The 22,474-nt window shown below is 39.3% G+C and overlaps 2 protein-coding genes across 2 annotated transcripts in view; one reads left to right on the top strand and one right to left on the bottom strand.

The window, feature by feature from the left end:
- Nucleotides 1–1,637: 1,637 nt before the first annotated feature.
- LOC123521237 (high mobility group nucleosome-binding domain-containing protein 5-like) overlaps nucleotides 1,638–22,474 on the bottom strand; it is a 67,410-nt gene continuing 46,573 nt past the window's right edge. The window contains 2 exon segments of the mRNA XM_045286154.1: nucleotides 1,638–1,709; nucleotides 1,802–1,887. Coding sequence (XP_045142089.1) covers nucleotides 1,638–1,709; nucleotides 1,802–1,887 — 158 coding nt within the window.
- The window catches only part of ZBTB20 (zinc finger and BTB domain containing 20), a 428,724-nt gene continuing 416,915 nt past the window's right edge, over nucleotides 10,666–22,474 (top strand). Inside the window, exons 1-2 of the mRNA XM_004706412.3 lie at nucleotides 10,666–10,755; nucleotides 15,574–15,621. The gene's annotated coding sequence lies outside the window, so the exon portion shown is untranslated. The remainder of the gene's footprint in view (nucleotides 10,756–15,573; nucleotides 15,622–22,474) is intronic.

The following is a 22,474-nucleotide window of genomic DNA, read 5'->3' as shown; positions in this document are numbered from 1 at the left end:
TTTGTTATATTTTGTTTTGTTGAAGTGGGGAGGGTGCTGTGAGTTATTTTTAGCTGGTTTGGGTTAACTGGGTAAATTTTATTATTTAATGTTGCAAGTTATATCATGGTCACGATCATGTACTTAAATACTATTTGATAAGAGTACCTCCACTTTACTGCCCCAAACTCATGTACTCTTATTCCCTTACGCAGAGATCAGGTCTCCTTAGATTTTGTTGTAAGCACATTCAGAGAAGCTGAAACTTGAAGAAACCCTTGCTACCATGTATATGCTGTTTTCTCCCAGTACCAGGAGCATGTACAAGATATTGTTGCTCTCTCTGTTGCTTGGTTTCCGATTGCTTTTCCAAACAGGAGAATGAGAAGAGGGCTCAGAAGATGTTTCTTCTTTGTTGTACTCTTTCTAAACCAAGAGTTGAGGTTGCCTCCGTCTTGCTCCCATTCCAACGTAAGAGTTGAAGAAAAAACGAGAGGAAGGCAAAGCAATAATTCCTCCTTAAAAGTAGAAGAATGCATTCGTGACACCAAGAGCTGCTAGTTCCGTTGGGCTACACTCACTTTGACATTAAATTCTTCAGCAAAATGTAATTTTTAAAATGCAAAGAATCAAAGAGCAATGCCCCGGTGATCTTTTGTAGTTAGCTCATAACACACACTAATACAGCTGTGAAAGATTACATTTAATTACATTTTGTATGTTAAAAAGGAGTGAACATCTCACTATAAAAATTATTTTAAAAGAATGTCTTATAGCAAAATGTAAAACTGGTAAATTCTATAGTGCTGTAGACTTCAAAGATTTTATTTTCCTGATAAGCTCTAATATTCTCTTAAACAAGTATTGATTTATAAAATAGCCACGTACAAAATAATCTCTACATATAAAAGTAGATCTTTGAAAAATAATCATTTGCCAAATTAACATAGTAACTCCTTTATGTTTTCAAATATATATATATATATATATATACACAACACTATCTTCTTTTTTCTTGCCTTTTGATTCTTTCCCTTTCTCCTAACTTAACATATTTACTTACCATTTAGCTTTTGTAAAGTACTTTGCAGAAATAACCAGAAATTTTAGCAAGGAGAAAAACAATAGTGTTTACACACAGAAATTAAAGTTTTTGAATGTTGTATTAATCATCTGATTTTACATGTATTATATGTTTTAACTTTTATCTAGTACAAATACTTAAAGGAATTTTATAAATGCTCAAATATATAGTCTGAATTAAACTTTCCTGGGAAATTATATATTCTTTTACCAAAAACAAAGGATATCCCCTCTTTTCTCATAATATACATTTATATATTTGCATTTGAATACACAGGGATTATTCAGAGACAAGAGTGAAGCAAACACCTGTCTCTATTCAGGATTTGTTCACCATTTTTAACCTACTTCTTAAAGCGTGCAAGTGGCTATCATCATGAGCTGAGACATTTTTTGCCTCCTGGCATTATGGCAGATTATAAAGCAAGTCGGCCTTGCTGTGAAAGAGACCCTGATTCACACCTCACCTTCACGGCGTTTTCATTAGCTCCACAGGAGACAGGGGAGGGTATCTGGCTGTAAAGACTGACAGTGACAGAAACCCCATCTAGGATCCCTGAGTCTGTGCCCTTCGTTTAGCTTACTGCTCTATAACCAGGTTGCAAATCTGTAAAATTTAGGCCAACACTACTTACTTCACAGGGTTCCTTTGAATATCCAAAAAAGAAAGAAAAAGAAAAGAACATGCCACCCAAGAATATTGAGTGCACGCAGAACGCACGCAATGCATGACACCTACCTTATGGTCTATTAGTTTACGTGTAGAGCCAAGATTTCCTCCTCCATCTTCCTCAATACTGTAGCCATTAGCCATTGTAGCCAATGCTAGAGAAAGCAGAAACAAAGGGGGTTCTTATCTGCTTCCCACACTGGGACTCAACTTGTGAGGTAGGACGTCTAAGAAAATCATCAGGAGTTCCTGCCTCCTCTAATCATAAGTTGTGTTTTTTTTCCTGCAAAAGAGAGGAAAAGAGATAATAAGAGGAATAGAAGACGTTTCAACACAGTATAGCTGAAACACCCTTACATCAAGGGTGTCGAATGAAATACGAGGGGGTAACTACCCCCTAAGAAAGCAGGATATTTTCCCCAACGTTTTGTATTTATTTATTTAATTTTTTCATAAAACCACCTTATCATCTTCAAAGTACTCTCCATTACATTTAGTACATTTGTCAAATAGGTGATTCCATTCCTGGAAACATTTTTCGAAGTCATCTGTTCGGATGGCTGGCAGCACCTTCCCCATCTTTGTCCTTCACTTCCTATGTCGTCAGATCTCTGTCCTCATGTCCCTCTGTGTTCGAGGAAACAAAAGTCACACCGAGTGAGGTCAGGTGAGGAAGGGGCATGGGGCAAGAGGCATGCTGGGTGGTTTTTTTGTTTTTTTGCCAAAATCAGCACACTGGGATTGCTGCGTGATCAGGTGCATTGTCGTGGAGGCAAAACGAGGCCCCGTCTGCCACAAATCAGGCCTTTTTTGTCACACACTGTTAAGCAATCTTTTCAGAATCTCTAAATGGAAAGCTTGATTAACACTCTGACCTGGTGGAATGAACTCCAAGTGCACTACGAGTTGGCATTTTCGTCCATTTGGGAAGTTGATGGATGTCCAAAACGAGGTTTGTCATGCACAGACATTATGCCTTCTTTGAAATGAGAAAACCACTCATACACGCGGTTTTGCCCATAGCGCGGGCCTTGTAAACTGGGTTCAACATCACAACAGTTTCTGTGGCATTTATTTGAGTAGGAAGCAAAATTGTAGTCGCATGCTGTTCTCTTAAATCGCCCATCACAAAAAGCGAGATTGGAGCAAAACTGCTATTAAGAAAAGATCCAGTGACCAGAGAGAACCTTCCCAGGTGACACCACTGAGTGCAGTTACTCAGAGTGAGTTGCTGGATGCTCGCCTAGGGGGGAGAAAATGCTTGGTACCAAAGCTCCTCTCCACCCACTTCAATTCCATTTGGGGGGGTACTCCCTCGTATGTATCTGTGTTATGCACATGTTGTTGGGGGCACTGAAGTCAATTCCAATTTGTGGTGGCCCTATGTACAACAGATATAAACACTGCCCAGTTCTGAACCATTCTTGTAATCATTGCTATGCGCCAGCCCATTGGTGTAGCCACTGTCTAAATACAGCACTTTGAGGATCTTTCTGTTTTTTGCTGACCCCCTCCTCTACCAAGCATGAAGTCCTTCTCTACAGCCGCACCCTTCCTGCTGACAGGACGAAAGTACGTAATAAAAAGTCTCGCTGTCCTTCCTTCTGGGAAGCATTCTGACTGTGCTTCCGGCATACCTGTTTACCATGATTTTGGAGACTTTTGTTTAGCGGTGAAGAGTTTTCATTTTCTTTAGGTGGAAGACTATAGTCTTTTCATTCAGCAGAGCTTTTAAAATAGTAGCACCTCATTAAGAGGATCATATATCAATTTCATATCCTTCAATCAATAGTGGGGGTTACTTAACTTAGCTCACTTTAAATTTAACTCATCGTTAACATCTACCCTTTTAAGGGAAAGTTGTAGAGTCAGAGTACAAAATTACTGAAATGTCTGGAGAGTGCTTATGTTTTCATTTCTAAGAAATAAAGCAGGGGGATCAACCGCCCTCCAACTCCAAGATATTTGATGTTGTATTTCATCCTGGAACCAATCATTTTGCTGAATTCTAAACCCCATAAGAGTAAGATTTATAATGGAAACACCACCGACACAATGTTAATTACAGTGACTCTGGCAGCATTGTCCTTACTATTCAGAGAACTTTTTCTGGTAGTGTAGTGGTTATATGTTGGGCTGCTAACTTCAAAGTCAGCAGTTCGAAACCACGAGAGAAAGATGGGGCTTTCTGTGCCTGCTAAGAGTTGCAGTCTCGGAAATTCCCAGGGGCAGTTCAACCTGTCTTCTAGGGCCGCTATGAGTGCGCATCGACTTGCTGGTCATGAGTTTGGAGTTTTGGTTTCTTCAGCTTTGTTTCCACCTTTCACAGTCCAATGCACTTTGATTGCATGCAGGTTTGATCAATGTCAGCCTGAAGAAGCTTGTACAATTCAATATTTTCATAACTGGGTTTAGTGGTTCCTTCACAAATTTGAATACTATTTATAGTAGCGTGTCTTCTTTGTAGGCATATTGATACTATCCTACCACAAAAAGTATTATACTTCAACATAGATCTTTAAATGGTCTTTTTGATGATGAATGCAGTGTCATTTATCTTCAAATTTTCCTTTCAATTTGTCTGATTCAAAATGGCCAGTATCAGGTCATTTCAGCTCACTCAGGCTGCACTAACTTTATGCATTCTATTTCATTTTTGTTGACTTCTAATTTTCCTAGATTTATACTTCAGTATGAATCAGCACAGTCTATCTTCTGATTATTGGTGAATGCTTGCAGCTGTTTCTTCTCATTTTAAATAGTTTCCTTTACCAATTGAAAGTCCACAAAGTTTTTGCTCCTCCTGTGTCATTAAGATTGACTGTGCTTCTCTTTGATACTCACCTTCCCGACATGATCGCCGAAGACAAAATGGGTGCATAGACAAATGTGGTAAAGGGAGCGGATAGTGCCGGCTATCAAAAGATACAGCGCCTGCTGTCTTAAAGGCTTGAGGTTAAACAAGCAGCCATCTGGCAGGGAAGCAAATAGACCCCCATGGAAGAAGCATGCCAGCCTGTGTGATCATGAGGTGTCCACTGGATCAGGTCTCAGGTATCGAAAGATCCAAGACAAACAACTATATCAATGCAAACAAGTGGGAGTTGTAGTAGAGACCAAAGCCCATCTGTGGACAATTGGATATCCCCTCATGGAAGGGTTATAAGGAAGGGATGATTCAACCAAGGTGTCGTTTAGCACCAACGAATCACACATCTTCCTCTAGTTCCTTAATGCTTCCCCACCCCACCCCCACTACCATGACTCAGTTCTACCCTACAAATCTTGCTAGACCAGAGAACACACATTTGTACAGAGAAGAGCTCTCTACACAGAGAATTCAGGACATATAAACCCCTTTGGAACAGTAGTGGGAGTAGTGATATCATGAGGTTAGGGGGTGGAGGGGGAGAAAAAGGGGGAACCCATTACAAGGTTGGATATATAGCCCCCAACCCCACCAGAAGAGGATTAATAACAGAAATGTCGGTGAAGGGAGACAACGGACAGTATAAGATATGAAATAATAACTATATATAATTGATCGAGGATTCACAAGGGTGGGGGGGGGGGAAGAGGAGCTTATACCAAGGGCTCAAATAGAAAATGTTTTGGAAATGATGATGGCAACCTATGTACAAATACGCTTCATACAATTGATGTATGGAATGTCATAAGAGCTGTAAGAGGCCCCAATAAACTGATTAAAAAAAAAGAGACTGACTCTGCTTTGAGGAGGTAGTCTTTTCCAGTCATATTTTGAGTGCTTTCTAAATTATGGGCACTCAGTTTCTGACACTTTGACAGACAGTGTTTTACCGTTTTTCATAAGGTTTTCTGTGGCTAGTATCTCAGAAGTGGACCACCCCTTCCTTCTTCCTAGTCTGTTCTCAGTATGGAAACTCTGCTGAAACTTGTTCGCCAGGGATGATGCTCTCTGGTATTGGACAGTATTAATGGCATAGCTTCCAGCAACATATCAACACAGATCTAATGACAGTGCAGCAAACTGAAAAAAGAGTGGGGATACAATAAATAAGTCTTTGGTGTATAGATATATATTTGAAGACCTGCAATAACAAACAAAGGGTAAACAATATTGATAGGCTTCCTGATAGCATGTTGACACTCTCTCTGTAGACTGCTGTATCTTCATCAATGAAGAATGGGGCTCCTTGTCTGTAACCTTAGTGGAAGCTGGTTGCCAGGCCTTGTCTTTCCTGCTACTACTGAATGAGTTTGAACGGACAGCCTTTGGGCCTGACGTTACAAATAATTAGTCAATGGCAGACAGCAAGCCCTCATGAGGTTCACTTCACAAATAACATATTTTGAGAATGATCTCCATTTCACAAAGAAGATATTTTGAAGCAGATCATCCTGTAGAAGAGGCTCCAGAGAAATGTAATGGCATAATGCTAATGGCCACACTCTCTCAGTTACAGAAGCGTGAAAGTCAGAATGTGTTTCATACTAAAGTCTGAAAAGATTAAAGGAGAACTTGGACATGAGAAGGGTCTCTGAATAGCAGGGGCATTGCTGCCAGAGTCTTCAGGCCTTTGAGTCAGTTCCAACTCATAGCAGCCCTGTGCACAACAGAAGGAAACACTGCGCAGTCGTCCCGGGCCATCCTCACCTTTGCTCTTATGTTTGTGCCCATCTGTGCAGCCACGGTGTCATTCCGTCTTGTCAAATGTCTTCTCCTTTTTCTCTGCCCCTCCCATTTACCAAGCACGATATTTCTCTCCATGGACTGGTCTCTCCTGACAACAGGTCCAACGCATGTGATTACCTTCCAAGTAATATGGTCACCACTACCCAACGTGCTTTTGATTGACTCTTCAACGGAAATTTTTGAAAGATTGTAGTTGCAATTCTTTCTCTAAAGGTCTCATTCTCCAATTAACTAAAATATGGCATTTCTGACATTCTATTCCAGAATTTATTTTTCTCTCATGAAACTTCTATTTAACTAAGTCAATGGAAATCAGAACATTCTTGGTTGCCCTTCTATTAATATAAATTTGCATAACCTAATCAAAACTCAACCTGACTTGCCCTTCAAGGAAAAAAAATACCATCTTTCTCCCATTACTAAATGGTTACATTCTGCTCAATATTTTTAAAAGATGAATTATGTTGATATCCCATGACTTTTCCTTTAGAATGTGTCCGTGGGAATTCAAATGGACTTTTCTGTACCCATGACTAAAATGAAAAATAGTTCAAAAGGCTGGTGGAAATGAACATAAAACTTTTCTGATTTTATCAATATTATAATTTTTGTTAAGCTTTTTTCTAATAATGTGGAACTGAAGCCAACTGACCCCAAATAACTGCCAGATATTTCCCTTACATCATTATTTTTTGTAGATAAAGGAGAGAGCCTAAAAATAGAGGGAAGAAATAGTATATTTTTTCTGAAGCCGTTCAAGTATTCTTTTAAAATAGTTTTTGCCACGTTCTGCTGTTTGCCGATCATTTACAGAGCATAAGGAGCACGCCAAGCACTTTGCTAGGTGTATACAGCCATCTATCTCTTAAAGCATCCCGGGGGAGGAAACGGATAAGGTGAGTGCCTATTTAATCTTCTCAAGGTAAAACAGATTGACTGCATTGAACACTAATGACTGAAGAGCAAGCACGTTGTGAGATGACATCAGGGACATTATGCATGATGAAAGAAAACAGCCAGGAAAAAGGAAAGAAATAAAAGAACAAAATCGTTGTCAGTAGAGACTCTGAAACTTGTTCTTGCGCATCAAGTAGCTAAAGTGAATGGAAGAAGTGATGGAGTGAAAAAGCTGAACAGAAGATTTAAAAAGTGTCTTGAGAAAACAAAGTAAAGTGCTATAATGAAAGGTGCAAAGAACTTCAGTTAGAAACCAAAAGGGAAGTACATACTCAAATATTTCTCAAGTTGAGAGAATTGAAGAAAAACTTCCAGCCTTGAGTTCCAGTACATATTAAAGGATACTATGGGGGAAATATTGAATAATGCAGGAAATAGCAAAAGACGGTGAAAGGAACATTGATGTCACCAGGGTAGATATTATCCATTAGTAACCCATGATGTCAAGGCCCCCATGAACCATTAAGTACTAGACCATTAAGAACCCTGAGTAATGTTTAGTATCAATTTTAATCATAGACTAGTATGTGATAAAAAATAGTTGTATGTGGGTTAAATAATATTTCTTGGGTTATGTTAATACTAACACCAAAATTCATAAACTCTCTCTACATTGAATTACAACATTATTAGCTAAGGCATTATTAATAACTGAGCTTTTTAAATATTTAATTTTCTTTTCCTTTAATTAGTATTTTATTCTAAAGAAAAAAGCCAATGATATAGGTTCGCAAATACTCAATACCACACTATATTGTAGTGAGAACACCTGAAAATTTCACGGAAACAAAAACTATAAAAACTCTGACCTCAGCAAGAAATCGTGTGTGCTTGTCACATGCAGATGAAGTGAAGTGATTGGTTGCCCACAGCATCATAACCGTACGTTAATAGCAGCTCTAACCTGAGGAGCAGAACAGAAGATTCGCAAAGTACGGTCAAGTAAAATTTTAGCCATGTAGGTACATTGATACATGTTAGCTGGACTTACAAATTAGACTTTTATTGTTATCGCTAGCTCTAAGGATATTTGTTCTGAAAAAAATAATACATTTCTGCTGAAGCACCACACATAAATTTTATACACATTCATTGTGGCATCATTCCTTTTTTATCTTGTCCACAGTACAAACACACATACCAGTAACACTCTTGGGAAGGAAGAGGTACTACCACAAATAATTGGTAGGTATTAACAAAAAGGGTATTGGAATAAGAAGTCAAAGCTACATTGAAGGTGTTGTTGAAAAACAATTCTTTAGGAATTGATGGACTGCTGATTGAAATATCCCAACCAAATGATAGCAGCACTGGCAGCACTTACTAGTGTATGCCAAGAAATTTGAAAGACATTTAGCTGGCCAACTGAGTGGCAGAGATCCAAGTTTGTGGCCAGTCCAAATGATGCATCCAAGAGAATGCAGAAATTATTAAACAATATCATTAATATCACATGCAAGTAAAACATTGTGGAAGAGAATTTTTTAAAAATTACTGTAGTCCATCAACAGAGAACTGCCAACTATTCAAGTCAGATTTAGCATAGGACTTGGAACAAGGGATATCATTGCTGATGGAGATGGATAATGGGAATTCCAGATTACTTCTTTGTACTCTTATTGAGCCTTTGTATTGACTGAGGTGGTCTATGAACAGAATAAGGGAATACTACATGATTGAAAGTCAGAAAAGGTGTGTTTCCAGGCTGTAGCTATTCACTGACTTATTCAACCTGTATACAGAACAAATGATCTATGAAGCTGGACTTTCTGAAGAAGAATTTGGAATCCGTATTAGAGGAAGATTCACTGTCCACTAGTTAAAGGCAGATACCACAACATTACCACCTGAAAATGAAGATCAAAGCCTTCAATGTGGATTATAACTCAACATGCAGAAGATAAAAATCTTCACAACTGGACCACTAACAGCTGAGGATAAATGGAGAGCGTATGTTGAAGTTGTTATTTTAGTTGACTTCACAATCAACACCCATGGAAATAACAGCTAAGAAGTCAAATGATGTTTGGCTCTGAGTTAATCTACTACACAAAGACCACTTTAAAATGTAAGGTTCTCACTTTGTCACTTTGAGGACTAAGGACTCTAGCCTTAGTATTTTCAAATGCATGCAAAAGCTGGGCACTAAATGTGAAGGGCAAAAAGAATTGATTCGTTTGCATTATGGTGTTGGCAAAGACTGTTGGATATACAAGCAAACAAACAAATCTGGATTGGGATAAGTACGGCCAGAATACTACTTAAAAGCAAGGACTTACACTTTGGGCATGTTATTAGCATAGTATACTTAGTAAAGTAGAGGGTCACTGAAAAAGAGAAGCCCTTCAATGTGATAGCTTTATACAGTAGCTGCAACAATTAGCCGAAGCTCAGCAACTGTTGTGAAAATAGCTCTGGACCTGTTGTCCATAGCTAGGGTTGCTTTGACTTGATAGCCCTAAGAAATGTAACAGGCTTAATTGGGTGAAATGCTAAAAATCTGTGGATGATCAGAAAGGAATTCCCAGCCCCTTGTTGTCTCCTTTGGATGATTTCCTATAATTTGTTCCAGTTGTCATCTGCAAACCACACATTCACTACAGAAATGCATTTCTCTACCTCACTCTCTAGCTGGCTCTTTCTCACCTTAATGCTTTTTCTCATGCTTAAGTGGAGACTCAGCTACAGGAAGGTCCAGTGGATCAACATTACCCTGACAGAAAGCTGGGCTCTCAGGGACACCACTGTATGGCCTGGGGAGCATATTGTAGTCTCGTGGGATTGGGGATAGATATATTTATTCTTATCAGAAGTTAAATTTTAACTACAGATGCAAGATATTATTCAAATCTCTCTTACAAATGTTCTTCATTTTAGGATGCTTCCTCATTTTGTCCATTTATCTGTTATTATTTTATGTTAGGCTGTGCTGTTCAGCCTAATAATTTGCAACCCTTATTTCCCCAAAGAAATTCATTATAAGATTTATAAATACCTTCTTAGGCATTTCTAAGGGAGATGGATAAAATACAATATACATGTATTTTTCTTAAACATGCTGCTATCTCTGTGTGCCTTTCAGATAATATTTGGGGCTAGGTAAACTAGCTGGACCATAGCATTGGCTGTCACAGATACAGGTGCACCAATGCATAGAGAATGATAAATAGGTGCATATGGTGAAGCCTGACAGTTTAGTGGAATTGTTTTCAAGTAATTTGACACATTAGTACTTTCAGACGTTCACCTGCCAGTAAGCCTCATTAGAGATGGGATTGGAATATGGGGGTCACCAGCTCAAGACCATTTTTCTAAAACCAGAACAATAACTAAGTCAGAGCTAGAGGGAATAAGAATGAAGCTATCCCAGGCATTAGCATTGTTTCTCCAGGTAAGCTCTTTCTTCCTCCCCTTCCTTTCTCCCTTTTTCCTCCCTTTTTTTCCACCTCCCCCTCCTGCTCTTTTCACTTTAGTGTTCTACATTCATTAGATGACATAGTGTAAATCGATAGTAAACGCTAACCGCCTACTCTGTGCTCAGTTACACAACATCACATACCCAGTACACAGAGACAAAAAGGGAAAAAGCACACACAGTCTTTACATTCAAAAGCTCTTGCATAATTTTACTTTTCTACAGCCAAAAGGAAATAACAGATGGGGAAACTTACAGTTTTTTCCCCCTTTTTAGCAGAATGCTTAGAAGGGAGTTAGTTAACATCCAGGGCATTTGTAGTTGTCCTAGCCTGCAGCCAAACATCCCATAATCGTTGGTGCCTTGACTGACTCTCAGACAGGACTTTGTGACCTTCCATGAGGTGGTGAATTTTCCAGGGAATATCAAACTAAACTAATTCTGAGGTGTTTAATCCTGACTTCATTTATAATTATGTTACGGAAAATGACAACATATAATTTTAAAATAGAAAGAGGGTAAGGGTGTGTGTGTGTGTGTGTGTTCATTTGAAATGTATCCTGGTGTAATATTGATTTATATAAAAAGCCAGTTATGTAAGCCCTGTCTTCTTGATTTTCACATTGAGAGTTAGGTGTGGAAAGCTCCTTCCACCCCCACCCCTTGATGAAGGCCATTCAAAGCACAAAACCTGAGTGAAAGGGGAAATGGATAGAGGGTAGAGTGCAGCGTGCAGACACTTCATTCGGATTCCCTATAGACTAGAGCTCCTAAGAACAAAACAGTTCTACTTCAGAATGTGTACTTTCTGGAATGCTCCTTTCTAACTTGGTTACTCGTGGAACACCTTTTGGACTTGCTGTACTGCCTTTCTTCGAGTTTCACAGAGATGGTAAAAGCCCGTCTCTCCCCTCGCGTTTTGCACTCCTCTCACACCTCCCCAGCCAGGAGCCATTGCTTTGCCAGCATTAGTGGGAGGAGACTGAGGAGATCCAGAAGCTGGTTAACGGCCCTTCCTTCCTATGATAATATTTTGCTTTACTTTACGGCCTGTGTTGATGTCCTTCAGGAACCAGGCATTTATCAGATAAGCAAGGATGCAGGGCCTTTGATCAGCTGTTTCATTCTTTCCGTGTAGTTTCTCCTTCTCACTTAGTTAAAAAATGGATTTGGAAGCACAGCTCTGGATCTTGTGGGTGTTCCTGTAGGACGGTAAGATCACTATGTGGAGAGGTGGAAGGTGGTTGTGTTGGCAGCCCTGGTTGATGGTAAGGGTGCACACAGATAGGAGAGACGAGGGCTTCCGTTATTGATATATGAGTAGGAACTGTGGAGGGACTTCACCCCTTGTATTTTGCATCAGCATGATTCTTTTAAGTTCAACTTTACTTCTGGATGTCACAAACATGAAATTGCCTCATTCAATTTCACTGAAGCTAGGAAGCAAGGTTTGTTTTCCTTTGATTTTTAAAATTTTTCAGGTTATTATATAACTTGTGTAACTTTACTCTTACATGTTAGCTATCGCAAGTCAAGATTCCTTCTGTTTGGAAAAAGTCGATACTTACAGATAGAAACCAAAGCCAGGAGAGTTTTGCCTGGTTTCTCTGCTTTAATTGCCTGAATGGGTGATCAAGATTATTGGAATTACTATAACTCTGTACACCAATGTTGATTATATCTATAGTGTTTTATAAATAAGAGAAATATATAAAAAAAATATATATTTTTAAATCATTTTATTAGGGGCTCATACAACTCTTATCACAATCCATACACACATCACATATACTTCCTTGTAATCGGTTCCGTCTTTCCTACCCACTCTCCCTCTACCCTCCCTGTTTCGCCACTCACTAAATACATTACCTTGCAGCATTTTCCCTTAATATGATTTATGGCTCAGACACACGCATTTGTAGAAAAATCATGAGGATTCATCAGAACGTTCTAGTCTTTAACCAGTGCATCCCATCCATGTTTTCTAAGTACACCTTTATATCTGTTACAGCAGGGTTGGGTTTATACGTGCACTTTTTTGGTGAATGTACCCGATTAAGTTTTCACTGAATTGAATTCTGCTGGAATCCATACTGATGGCAGGGTTGGTTCTTCATCAGGCTGGTAACCACAACCTCATGAGTTCAAAAGCACCAGTCGCTCATTGGAAGAAAGATGAGGTTTCCTACTTCCTTCAATATTGACAGGCAGGGCAACTATAAGGGCAGTTCTACTCTTTCCTGTGGGTTCACTATGAGTTAGAATTAACTTGATGGTGGTGAGTTTTGTTTCGTTTTGTTTTTTGAGATAATTGTAACACAATCATGATAACCAAGTACTAAATTGTAGTGCCTACTTCTACGTACTGGAAAGCATTTTTAATATCCTCACTTTTAAGTCGGCTGCCTGGATTGAAAAGAAAAGTGAGGGCTCTGTTGTGGTGGAGGTTAACATATTCCTGGCTCTCAAAAATTGTTGGAAATATTCGATGGTCTGCAAGTGTTTACCCCACCTCATTCACAATCTTAAAGAACTATTAAAAAGCCACATTGCATAGGTCTGGTCATAAAAGAAGTGGAGAGAATTTTTTTCCTTGCTTGCCTTTTCAGAATCCCTTTCACTTCCCTTGGATGGGTTTTTACACTTTCACACATAGATGACATGATTGACCATTCATTGTTCAATGTTTACCAACTGATTCTGCTCTGCCCTCATTTTCTGTTGCAATCACAGCCCTTAGAGCACAGACAACTGCTAACTTTTCTTGGTAATGTGAGATCCCCATAGCATAGCAACTGTGAGCATGGACTGAGACCAGGCGCTGTTTGGCTCTGCTGTAAGTAGATGGGTCACTACGTGTGGAAGCCGACATAGTGGCACCTGACAACGTAAAAGTGCGGGATCCAGAATCAGGAAGGGCTGGCAGACCTAGCCTTTCTACTCCAAGGGCCACGCAAGAAGTTAAGGAAAGTTTTTAAATCTTTTCTGATTTTTTCAGAAGTCCTTTACAGCTCTTTTAATTTGCTTTTGCTCTCTTTTGGCAGTAATAAGAGGTATTTTAACTGTTGCAGCAAGAACTTCAGCCTCTGCTTAAAGCAAGATCATTCTGTTTGTACAGGTCCCTAGCAGCCACTGCATAAGAACGTTCCCAGGTTTGAATGACTTATGGAGGAACCTGCTGGGGACTTATGCTTAGGCAGGTAACCAGCACGCCATGCAAAGTAGTCAAGGGTAAGATTGAATCTGATACAGAGCTTTCAAGTTCCAGCAACGGACAGATCTCTCATTTTACAGGAAAACCCTTGTTGCCTTAACTCCTCTGTCTTTATAAAAAGTAGCACATTCTATTAGGCAGCTGGACATCTTTTCTGACCGACCAACAGCTGGCTGTCATAGTCAATTCCAACTCATAGCAACCCAATATAGGGACTGAAGTTTGGGGAAGTGGCCTACCAGAGACAGACCAGGCTTCCAAGGCACCTCTAGGTGGATTTGAAGCTCTAACCTTTAAGTTAGCAGCTAAGTGTATTAATTGCTCGCATCACCCAGGACCCCATATCTTTCTTAGAGATTCTTTTTAGTGGCCAATGCTCCACAGCTCATTAGATCCTTGAAAAACATAATTAGGGGCAAACTGTTTTGGGAAGTTCCATATGCAAAAGTTTCACATGCATATTCATATGTATTTCTAACATACTTCTCAGCACTATGCCACTGGGTTCTTTGAAATCCTGGCCTTTGTCTTTTTTCCCCAAACAATTATTAAGATTTACTTGATTTATAAAAGTCCTCTAATGGTGGCCATATACAAACTTTATAAAAACTTTTAGGTAGGGTTTTTCTACCTTGATGTAGTAGAGTAATTCCTGACCTTTCTAAATCAATTTTCGTGTAAATTAGTCATGGTATTCATTTTCAAGATTTCATTCTGGTGATGAAGGTGAGAGTGGGGGCGGATCGCTGGGGAAACCACTTGTGGATTCTAAATTATAAAAGCAGGTGAAAATAAAGGCATATGGAATTATTGATGGACCGCTGCTTGTTAGGGAAGCAATTTTTAAAATGCGGATTCTACAATACTTGAGGATTTTGTTATTCCATAGTAGAAGTTTTTAAAATGTTAATTCGGGGGTTGTTTGGTTGCTCTATGACTTAGCATAAGAGGTTTTGGTTTTAAAAGATTTCCAGTTCACTTGTTCCATTTGTCTTTCAGGACTTGGAATATAATCTATACATTTATTATACTCATGTAAGATGATAAGGCCAGTAACTCACAGCTCATGAAACTCGGGTAAATAATCCATAACTTGTGCACCCACCACTGCCGCAATATTTATATCCTGAGCCCAAGGAATAAGCAACCCAAAACAAGGAGAAACCAGTTTGTTTTTATTTATAAAATGTTTAATCAAAAGTACAGTGAAGTTCAAATGGAGCTGCAAATCCTGGTGGTTCACAATGGTTTGATTTATTTTTTAAAGCAGACCATGGATAATTAACCATAAAGCATAACTTTCTCAACACGAGCTACAGTGAATTGCAGAAACGCGCAGCCAGTCACTCACAACTGGTTGTGACTGGTTAGAGGCCTCCGGGTTGTAAACAGGCAAATAGAGGGTTGGAAAAGCCAGTTTCTCGGAGCACAGTCCTGTTTTCACTTCCCAAGGGAGGCACCCTGTGTAAGTGTTGTAAGTCAGTGTCTCAAAGGGAGAGGAAAAGGGGTTGCTTTCTATGATCACTAGGCTGTCATACAATTAAATAAACACTGCATTTATGGTGCTCTTTTCATTTCAGAATGTTCCGTCATCTCTAACTGGGTCCTCCTGCTGATACTGCTGTCTGGTAAGTACCTTGTGTGATCTCTGAAAGACCGTCCAAATTATTGAGATCCCAAGAAGTCAAGTATTTCTGCTAACCTCAGAAGTTATTCAGTCCCCAAACTGTGGAGAGACCATCATCCCAAGTACAGACAGTTGAGCAGAACATATTTGAAATGTGATGAAGGGTATATCTGCCGTATCAAAAACCATCAAGGTTATGAAACATGATTCCAAGAACTGTTTATCAAAGGTCTTGACAAACATGTTGGAATGACTTTGCTAGACAGAGGTGGGATTATTCAAAGGACTTGTTTGGGAGAGCTTTCCAGAGGTATTTATTTCCAAAGAAGACTCCTGAATGGACCAGTGTACCAGTTGCTGTGGAGTTGACTTCTTTCATGGTGAGCCAGAGTGTGTTCGAATAGAACTGTGCTGCGTCGGGTTTTCAATGGCTAATTTTTCAGAAGTAGATCACCAACCAGGGCTGTCTTCTGGGTCCCCCTTGGTACATAGAACCTCCACCCTTTAGCTTAACAGCTGAGGGAGTTAAGGTTTTACCCCAACCAGGGACTTCTCAGGTGCCATTACGGTGAGATTGTGTAGAACTGTCTTCCAGGTGGAACCCTGGATTCTCTGACACCAGACAACAAAATCTCTACCGACACATTTTTTTTTTTTAATAATGAAAAGGAATAACTATTTGTAGTCTGTGATATTCTTCAAGTTTGAAGTGCATATACTTTATTTGGATGACCCCTAAAATCAGACATGGTTGTTCTTGCCCACACTCGTAGAAGGAAGGGGAAGTGCTCTTTAGCAATGTGAAGTCTAAAGACCTCAAGGTGCTTTTCTTAGAGGTAGCATTTCCAAAGAGTTACTAGGGTGGCCTTCTAGACGGCTCGGGGCATGGGAGCTACATTGCTGGAGGTCGGCCTGCACGGAAATGCCCCGGCAAACATACTGAGGAGTGGGGAGCGTGGCAATGGCGACTGCCCAGCATCTGACTGTATCCTGCCCGGCTCCAGCCAGGCATGCTTAGTCATGAACATCATATCCATCCAAACCTGTAAACGTTACCCTTGACTTCACTTTATAGGAATATGCATAAAATGGGGGAAATAATCTCTTGGAGGTAATGCACTTAGCTTTCTCACAGGGACACTCCCCATCCACTGCCGCAGCATTATTTCTAACTAGCCCTCTCTGAAAATATCAGTCTTTCCTATGAAATCCACCCGCCTTTGGGCTCAAAACTCCCTTCCCTTCCCCATTCTCCCGCTTTTCGTATCATGCCGCGCCAAAAGAAACTCCAGTGACGCTAAGTGTCAGGCGCTCATGGGACAGGCTTATGTGGTCACTTTAATGTGTTGCTCCCTTTGCATTCATCACAGATTGAGCTCATCATAAAGGGTCTGAATTTCACACTCTTCCTGGCTTGCAAAGGAGCCAGTTCTTCACCGCTCTCCGGCCCCCACACAGAAAGCGCTTTATGCTTCAATGGTCAGATAAGATCTGTACTGAAGTTTCTTTTCCTGTGCGTATATTTCACTTCCAGTTATGAAAATGTAAACTATCCGGGCAGTGCTTGTGTGTTTGCGGTTTCTCTGTTTTAGTGAATGGAAAGGAGAGCACTTTTATCCCTTAATGAATAAGTATTTGTTTTCATTTAAAAATGATACATGCTCATTAAAATAATTTAGGAAAATACATAGAAGTAAAATGAAGAAAAATTAACGTAATTATTTCTATAATCTAAGCCGAGTCATTAATAACTGTTTGATAGATTTCCTTCCTCTCCATTTCCCCCTGAGGATATATTTTTTAACATGCTGCAATCACTTTCTATGTGATTTTGTGTCTTGCTTTTAAATTTTAACCTAAGAATGTTACATAAAATTCCATAGTCCCGATAAATGTCATTTAAAACAAATAAATACTATTCCCAAAGAGATATCACTTACTTCATTTAAGTGATTAACAGTGTAATTATTGAGAGTTTTTGTTTTAACTTTTATGTTTCCATAGTACCTTGCTTACAAAAAGTAAGTCAATCAGGAATATAATTAATAAATAAATGAAATTTCAAATTAGTATATATTATAAGGTTTTCTTAATAATAGAAAATTTCAAGACAGATATTCTCCAGTTTATTAGTGTAAAAGACGTCAGTGTGAGTTGGCATGAGAGCGCAAACTCAGACATAATATAACGAACTCCATGTACCCATTACCCAGCTTGCTCAATGATCCAGTTATGGTTTTATTGTGCTTCATGTATATACTCATGTGATTTTAAAGCAAGCCCCAGACAACATAAAGCTTTTTGTCCTTCAATATTTTGATTGCATTAAGATGTTTTATATGTTGATGTTAGAAATAGTCAAATAAATTATTATAATCTTTGTATACAAAATTTCGTTTTCTCCTCTGAGGACCAGACTTTAATATTTTCTAAGATATACTGATTGATTATGAAAAGGCTTTATCAGTCTGTTTATAATATTCTTACAAAAAGTTGTAAACCCAAGGGCAATTTGGTTGACTTGAGATGCATTTCAAGGATTTGACTAGATTTCTTGTAGGTACTCTTCTTCCTTTGGCTTTTTTTTGGTTGTTGTTCTTTTCTTTTTCACATGATTCAAACTTGAGATGACCTTTTCCTGCCAATCTATGCAATGCTACTTGTACTCATGATTGTTTATATGCCTGTATCTAAAGTTAAAAAAAACAAGTGCTCTGACTAGAACTCCAGACTATCTATGAACATGGTACATCTGCTTAAACTGAAGGTGACATAGGGTTTAAAAGCTCATCATTTTTTACAACTTATTAGCAGAGAGGGAAGTTTTACACTTGGGAATATGTAACTCCGGGAACTCTGAGAAGAGGGGTAGAATTTTATAGTAATTGAGTAACTGAAAACAAAGCAACAAAGCTGTATGTCTTGGAGAAGTGGAACTGGAGGAAAGTGGTCTATTGTGCAATGAAGGGCACATCCTAGGTGCCTGCATCTGTTGCTCAGATTTATTCTAAGTGTGGCCGCGTAACTCTGACCTGATCCTCCCTGGAAGTACCAGCCCCTGGGATGATGAATGTGCTGTGCAAAGTAGGATTCCTGCTGTTGTTGGGTGCCATTGGTGTGAGTCTGACTCATAGTGACCCTAGGGTTTTGAAGTTGTCGTTTTCCTGGTAGCAAACTGCCGCATCTTGCTTGTAGAGTGACTATAGGGGATTTGACCAGCAGCCTTCCAGTTAGCAGCCAAATGCTCAACAACTGTGCCCCTAGAGCTCCTTAAGTTTCTCCATGGAAAATCCTATTTAGGGTTTTGTCCTCGTTCACTACCGGTGAATTGCAAGTCAGTGTCCATTCAATAGCAATGTGTTCTCTAACAGGTGTATTGCACACATCAGAAATTCAGGATGCGTGTCACTATGTAACATCAGTGTAAACTGAATTTATGTGTGACTCAGGTCTATTTAATCTTAGGAGCACATTTTCCATTGGCCTCGAAAGTGAGCAGCTAGAATATTGACGTGTCTAACCCTTGGGAAAGAAAACAAAATGAAAAGAACTTCTTCATCACACTAAATCTCTAGGAAATTACAAGGGTTTACAGTATGGACGCACACAAAATATTTTCAGCCAAAGCTGGTACAACAAAGTACATCAGGGGGAAAAAAGGAAAAGGAAAGAAATAACTATAAGCAATAAATTATCCCAAGAAAACATCTGTAAAAATGGCCAGTATGGTGTAAACAATACAATATTCTTTTTTCTATCCCTATTCCCTCTCCCCCAAATCTTCTATCCTTACTCCCTCTCCCCATCATTAAAATGTCAGCCAAAGGTCAGGGATGTATCTGAAAGCTAGGCACTCAGACAGACGGCACAAGGAAAGATTGGGAGGAACTGGCCAATGTACTATTTTTAAGGGCAAAGATAATTTACCATAACCCATAGCATGTAGGTGTTAAAACAGCTGATGGTTATTTCAAGACCGACATTAACAAAATATGTGGGAGAAAAGACCTAATGATCGACTCATCAGGATTTCAGCCTCGGAACCCTTTGAGGGTAGTTCTCTGTTCTCTATGATCACTCTGAGGTAGAATTGAATAGACAGTGCACAACAACTACAACAGTTATAATAACGGCACATTTTCTGCTTCCTTTTCTTATATGTAGTGCCTAGACTATGTGGTTCATGCCATACAATACAAGAATATAAAGAACTTTCTAAAAATAAGACTAAGATTACCCAGAATTCTCTCTGTGTGTGTGTGTATTATACACGATACCCAGGTGAATCCTCAATGCTTTGCCATGATACTGTGTAGGGAATTATTATCCTTTCTAGGGATACTATTTGCATCTCGGTGAGTATGTGTGCACAGTCACAGGTGTACATACGCGCACCCAAGGTAGAGGCATTCCAGATGATTTGTTCAGCTTTTCCGCACAGGAAGTGCCAAGGAGCAATCTTCGTGTTCCCGCCATTATCCAGGACCTGAAGTGCATGCTTTGGGGATGGTCTTTTGGGGGGAGTGTGCTTCATTGGGAAATCATATCCTAGGCTCTGCAGAGAATCGGTTCCCCTTGTTTTCTCCTGCCCTGTGAAAACATTATTCTTGTGCTGTTGACTTACACATTTTGGTTAAAAATCATTTTCTTTCTGGTTTTTCGATGGCCCGCTGTGCATCAACCAAACAGGTGTGTGGGGTGGAGGCCTTTCTCCTCTAAATGCTACATGCTAAGTTTGAAGATTCTTGAAATCAATTATTTAAAGACATTTTAGCCCTTGACTATTTCTTTCTATCTTGGTCTGCAAACAAGTTGATTGGTTAATCGTGTCTTTGTTTATCTTTTATTATTGTTGCTATACACACTGCACATAAAAGAGGAATGAGGAGAAGCGGTTTATCAGAGGTAATTACAGTGGCAAAATTGTACTGTAACTGTTCTCATTTTCCATTGTTTGATTACATCAAGGCCTGCACACTAGGAAGTGTGTTTCAGTTTTGCAAGTAAAAAAAATGACAGAGAAGAAATCCAGTGCTATAAAGTGATACCAAGCACAATGTGGCACAACTACAAGTATCACTAGCATACTTCAACCTGTTCCTCTATACTGCTGTCTCCCTTTATAATTAGCATCCAAAGCAAGGCTGAAATAGTGAGGATTTGTTTTGGGGTTTTTTTTTGAGGCCCTTGGAAGTCCAATAAGTTCTAATGATATAGCTAATAATAGATCTTAGAATCCTTAAGTTACTTCTGTATCTAGTCATTAGTAGAATCCTAACTCAGACATGTTTTACCAAATCAGAAAAGGGAAAAAAAAAACAACAGTCTAAGTATATCCTTAACACATCTTCAAATTATTCTTTCAACAAACTTATCGATACTTAGTAGATGATTAAGTAGTCCTGGTGGTGTTGTGGATTGAGCATTGGGCTGCTAACCTCAAGGTGGGTAGTTCAAACCCACCAGCATCTTTCCTGGAAGAAAAATTAGGCTGTCTGCTCCTGTAAAAATTTAGTCTATGAAACCCAAGAAGCAGCGCTACCTTATAATAAAAAGGTTGCTATGAGTGGATATTTAGTTGAAGTCAATGTGAGTTGAAACAAGATGACAATATAAATGTGAACCCATTCCTTTTTCTAGCCTTCCAACTCCTCTTATTTAATTTTTGGATGGTCATTTCCAAACACCAAAACCCAACTCTCTGCCATTGAGTCAGTTCCTACTCATAACAACCTTACAGGACAGAAAAGAACCACCCTTGTGGGTTTTCTGAGACTATCACTCTTTATGAGAGTATAAAGCCTCACCTGACTCTAGTGGAGTGGCTGGTCGTTTCAAACTGCTGACCTTGCAGATAGCAGCTAACTGTGTGCATTACTAAAGGTCCTGTGTCTATTTGCTGGTAGCCAGAGATTTAGTCCCTTGCAGGAACTCTAGTTGTCAACCGACGATCCTGCCTTTGTCTTTCTCAGATGTCTGCCTGTGGCGCCTGTCACTAGCAGTCACATAAGGACAATTTTACCATCCTCTCCTGCTGTTCTAATTTTTCTTAGTGCCCGTACATGAATTTGTTATTCTTTATAATTCCCTTTGAAGTTGGAAATCCAAAGGGAATCTAAAACCGACCAGATGTTTCTGCTGCTGGAGAGGGAAGAAAGTAAGGATTAAGTTTAACAAAAATTTAGTCTCTGGGAACAAAACAAAACAAAACAAAAATAATTTCAGCTGGAAATCATCTTTAAATGCATTCATTTGCTGTATATGTGTTAGTTGATTTACATTTACTAGTTCTCTTTAGGTGATATCACCTATCAGTTTACTCTGGGCTGATTTCAGATATTTTGTGATTTGCTCAGTCCTCTTTTCCTTATGGAGTTTAGTTCCCTTTCTGTCTGTCTGTCTGTCCATTGTTGTTGTTGTTGTTGTTGTTGAAGAATCACTATCATGTCACATCAGACGTGGAGGCCAGTTTTGTAAACTGCTCCAGAGGGTGAAGTCAGTGTAACCTGCAGTTATTTGGGGAAGGGGAAGGAGGGGCTGTGCCAAAATACTCAGCTTTTGTGGAGAACGCCATTCTCTTCAGAGAAGCCTACATGAAAATAAGAGCCGGAGTGATGAAGGCCTCACAGTGGAAATGCAAAGTCTTGTGTTCTTTCTGGGATGCGGTTGCTTTGCAGACAGGGCCAGTAAGTCGTTTGGGAGATGGAAAGAGTAAGGAAAAGTTAAGTATATTGAGGCCCCAAAGGGAAAAGAGTATCATGTGGGAAGACATCTCAGAATGGCTTCAGGCCCCATACAAGAGAAAGAACAAAAAAGTTAAAAACAACGTTTTGAGAAGAGTCTTAGAAACCAAT

This window comes from Echinops telfairi, unplaced genomic scaffold, assembly GCF_000313985.2.
Source record: "Echinops telfairi isolate 266 unplaced genomic scaffold, ASM31398v2 ScPeMD7_6;HRSCAF=24_0, whole genome shotgun sequence".
Classification (NCBI taxonomy): Eukaryota; Metazoa; Chordata; class Mammalia; order Afrosoricida; family Tenrecidae; genus Echinops; species Echinops telfairi.
Note: the sequence above shows the minus strand (reverse complement) of the source record. Positions and strands in the feature narration are given on the sequence as shown.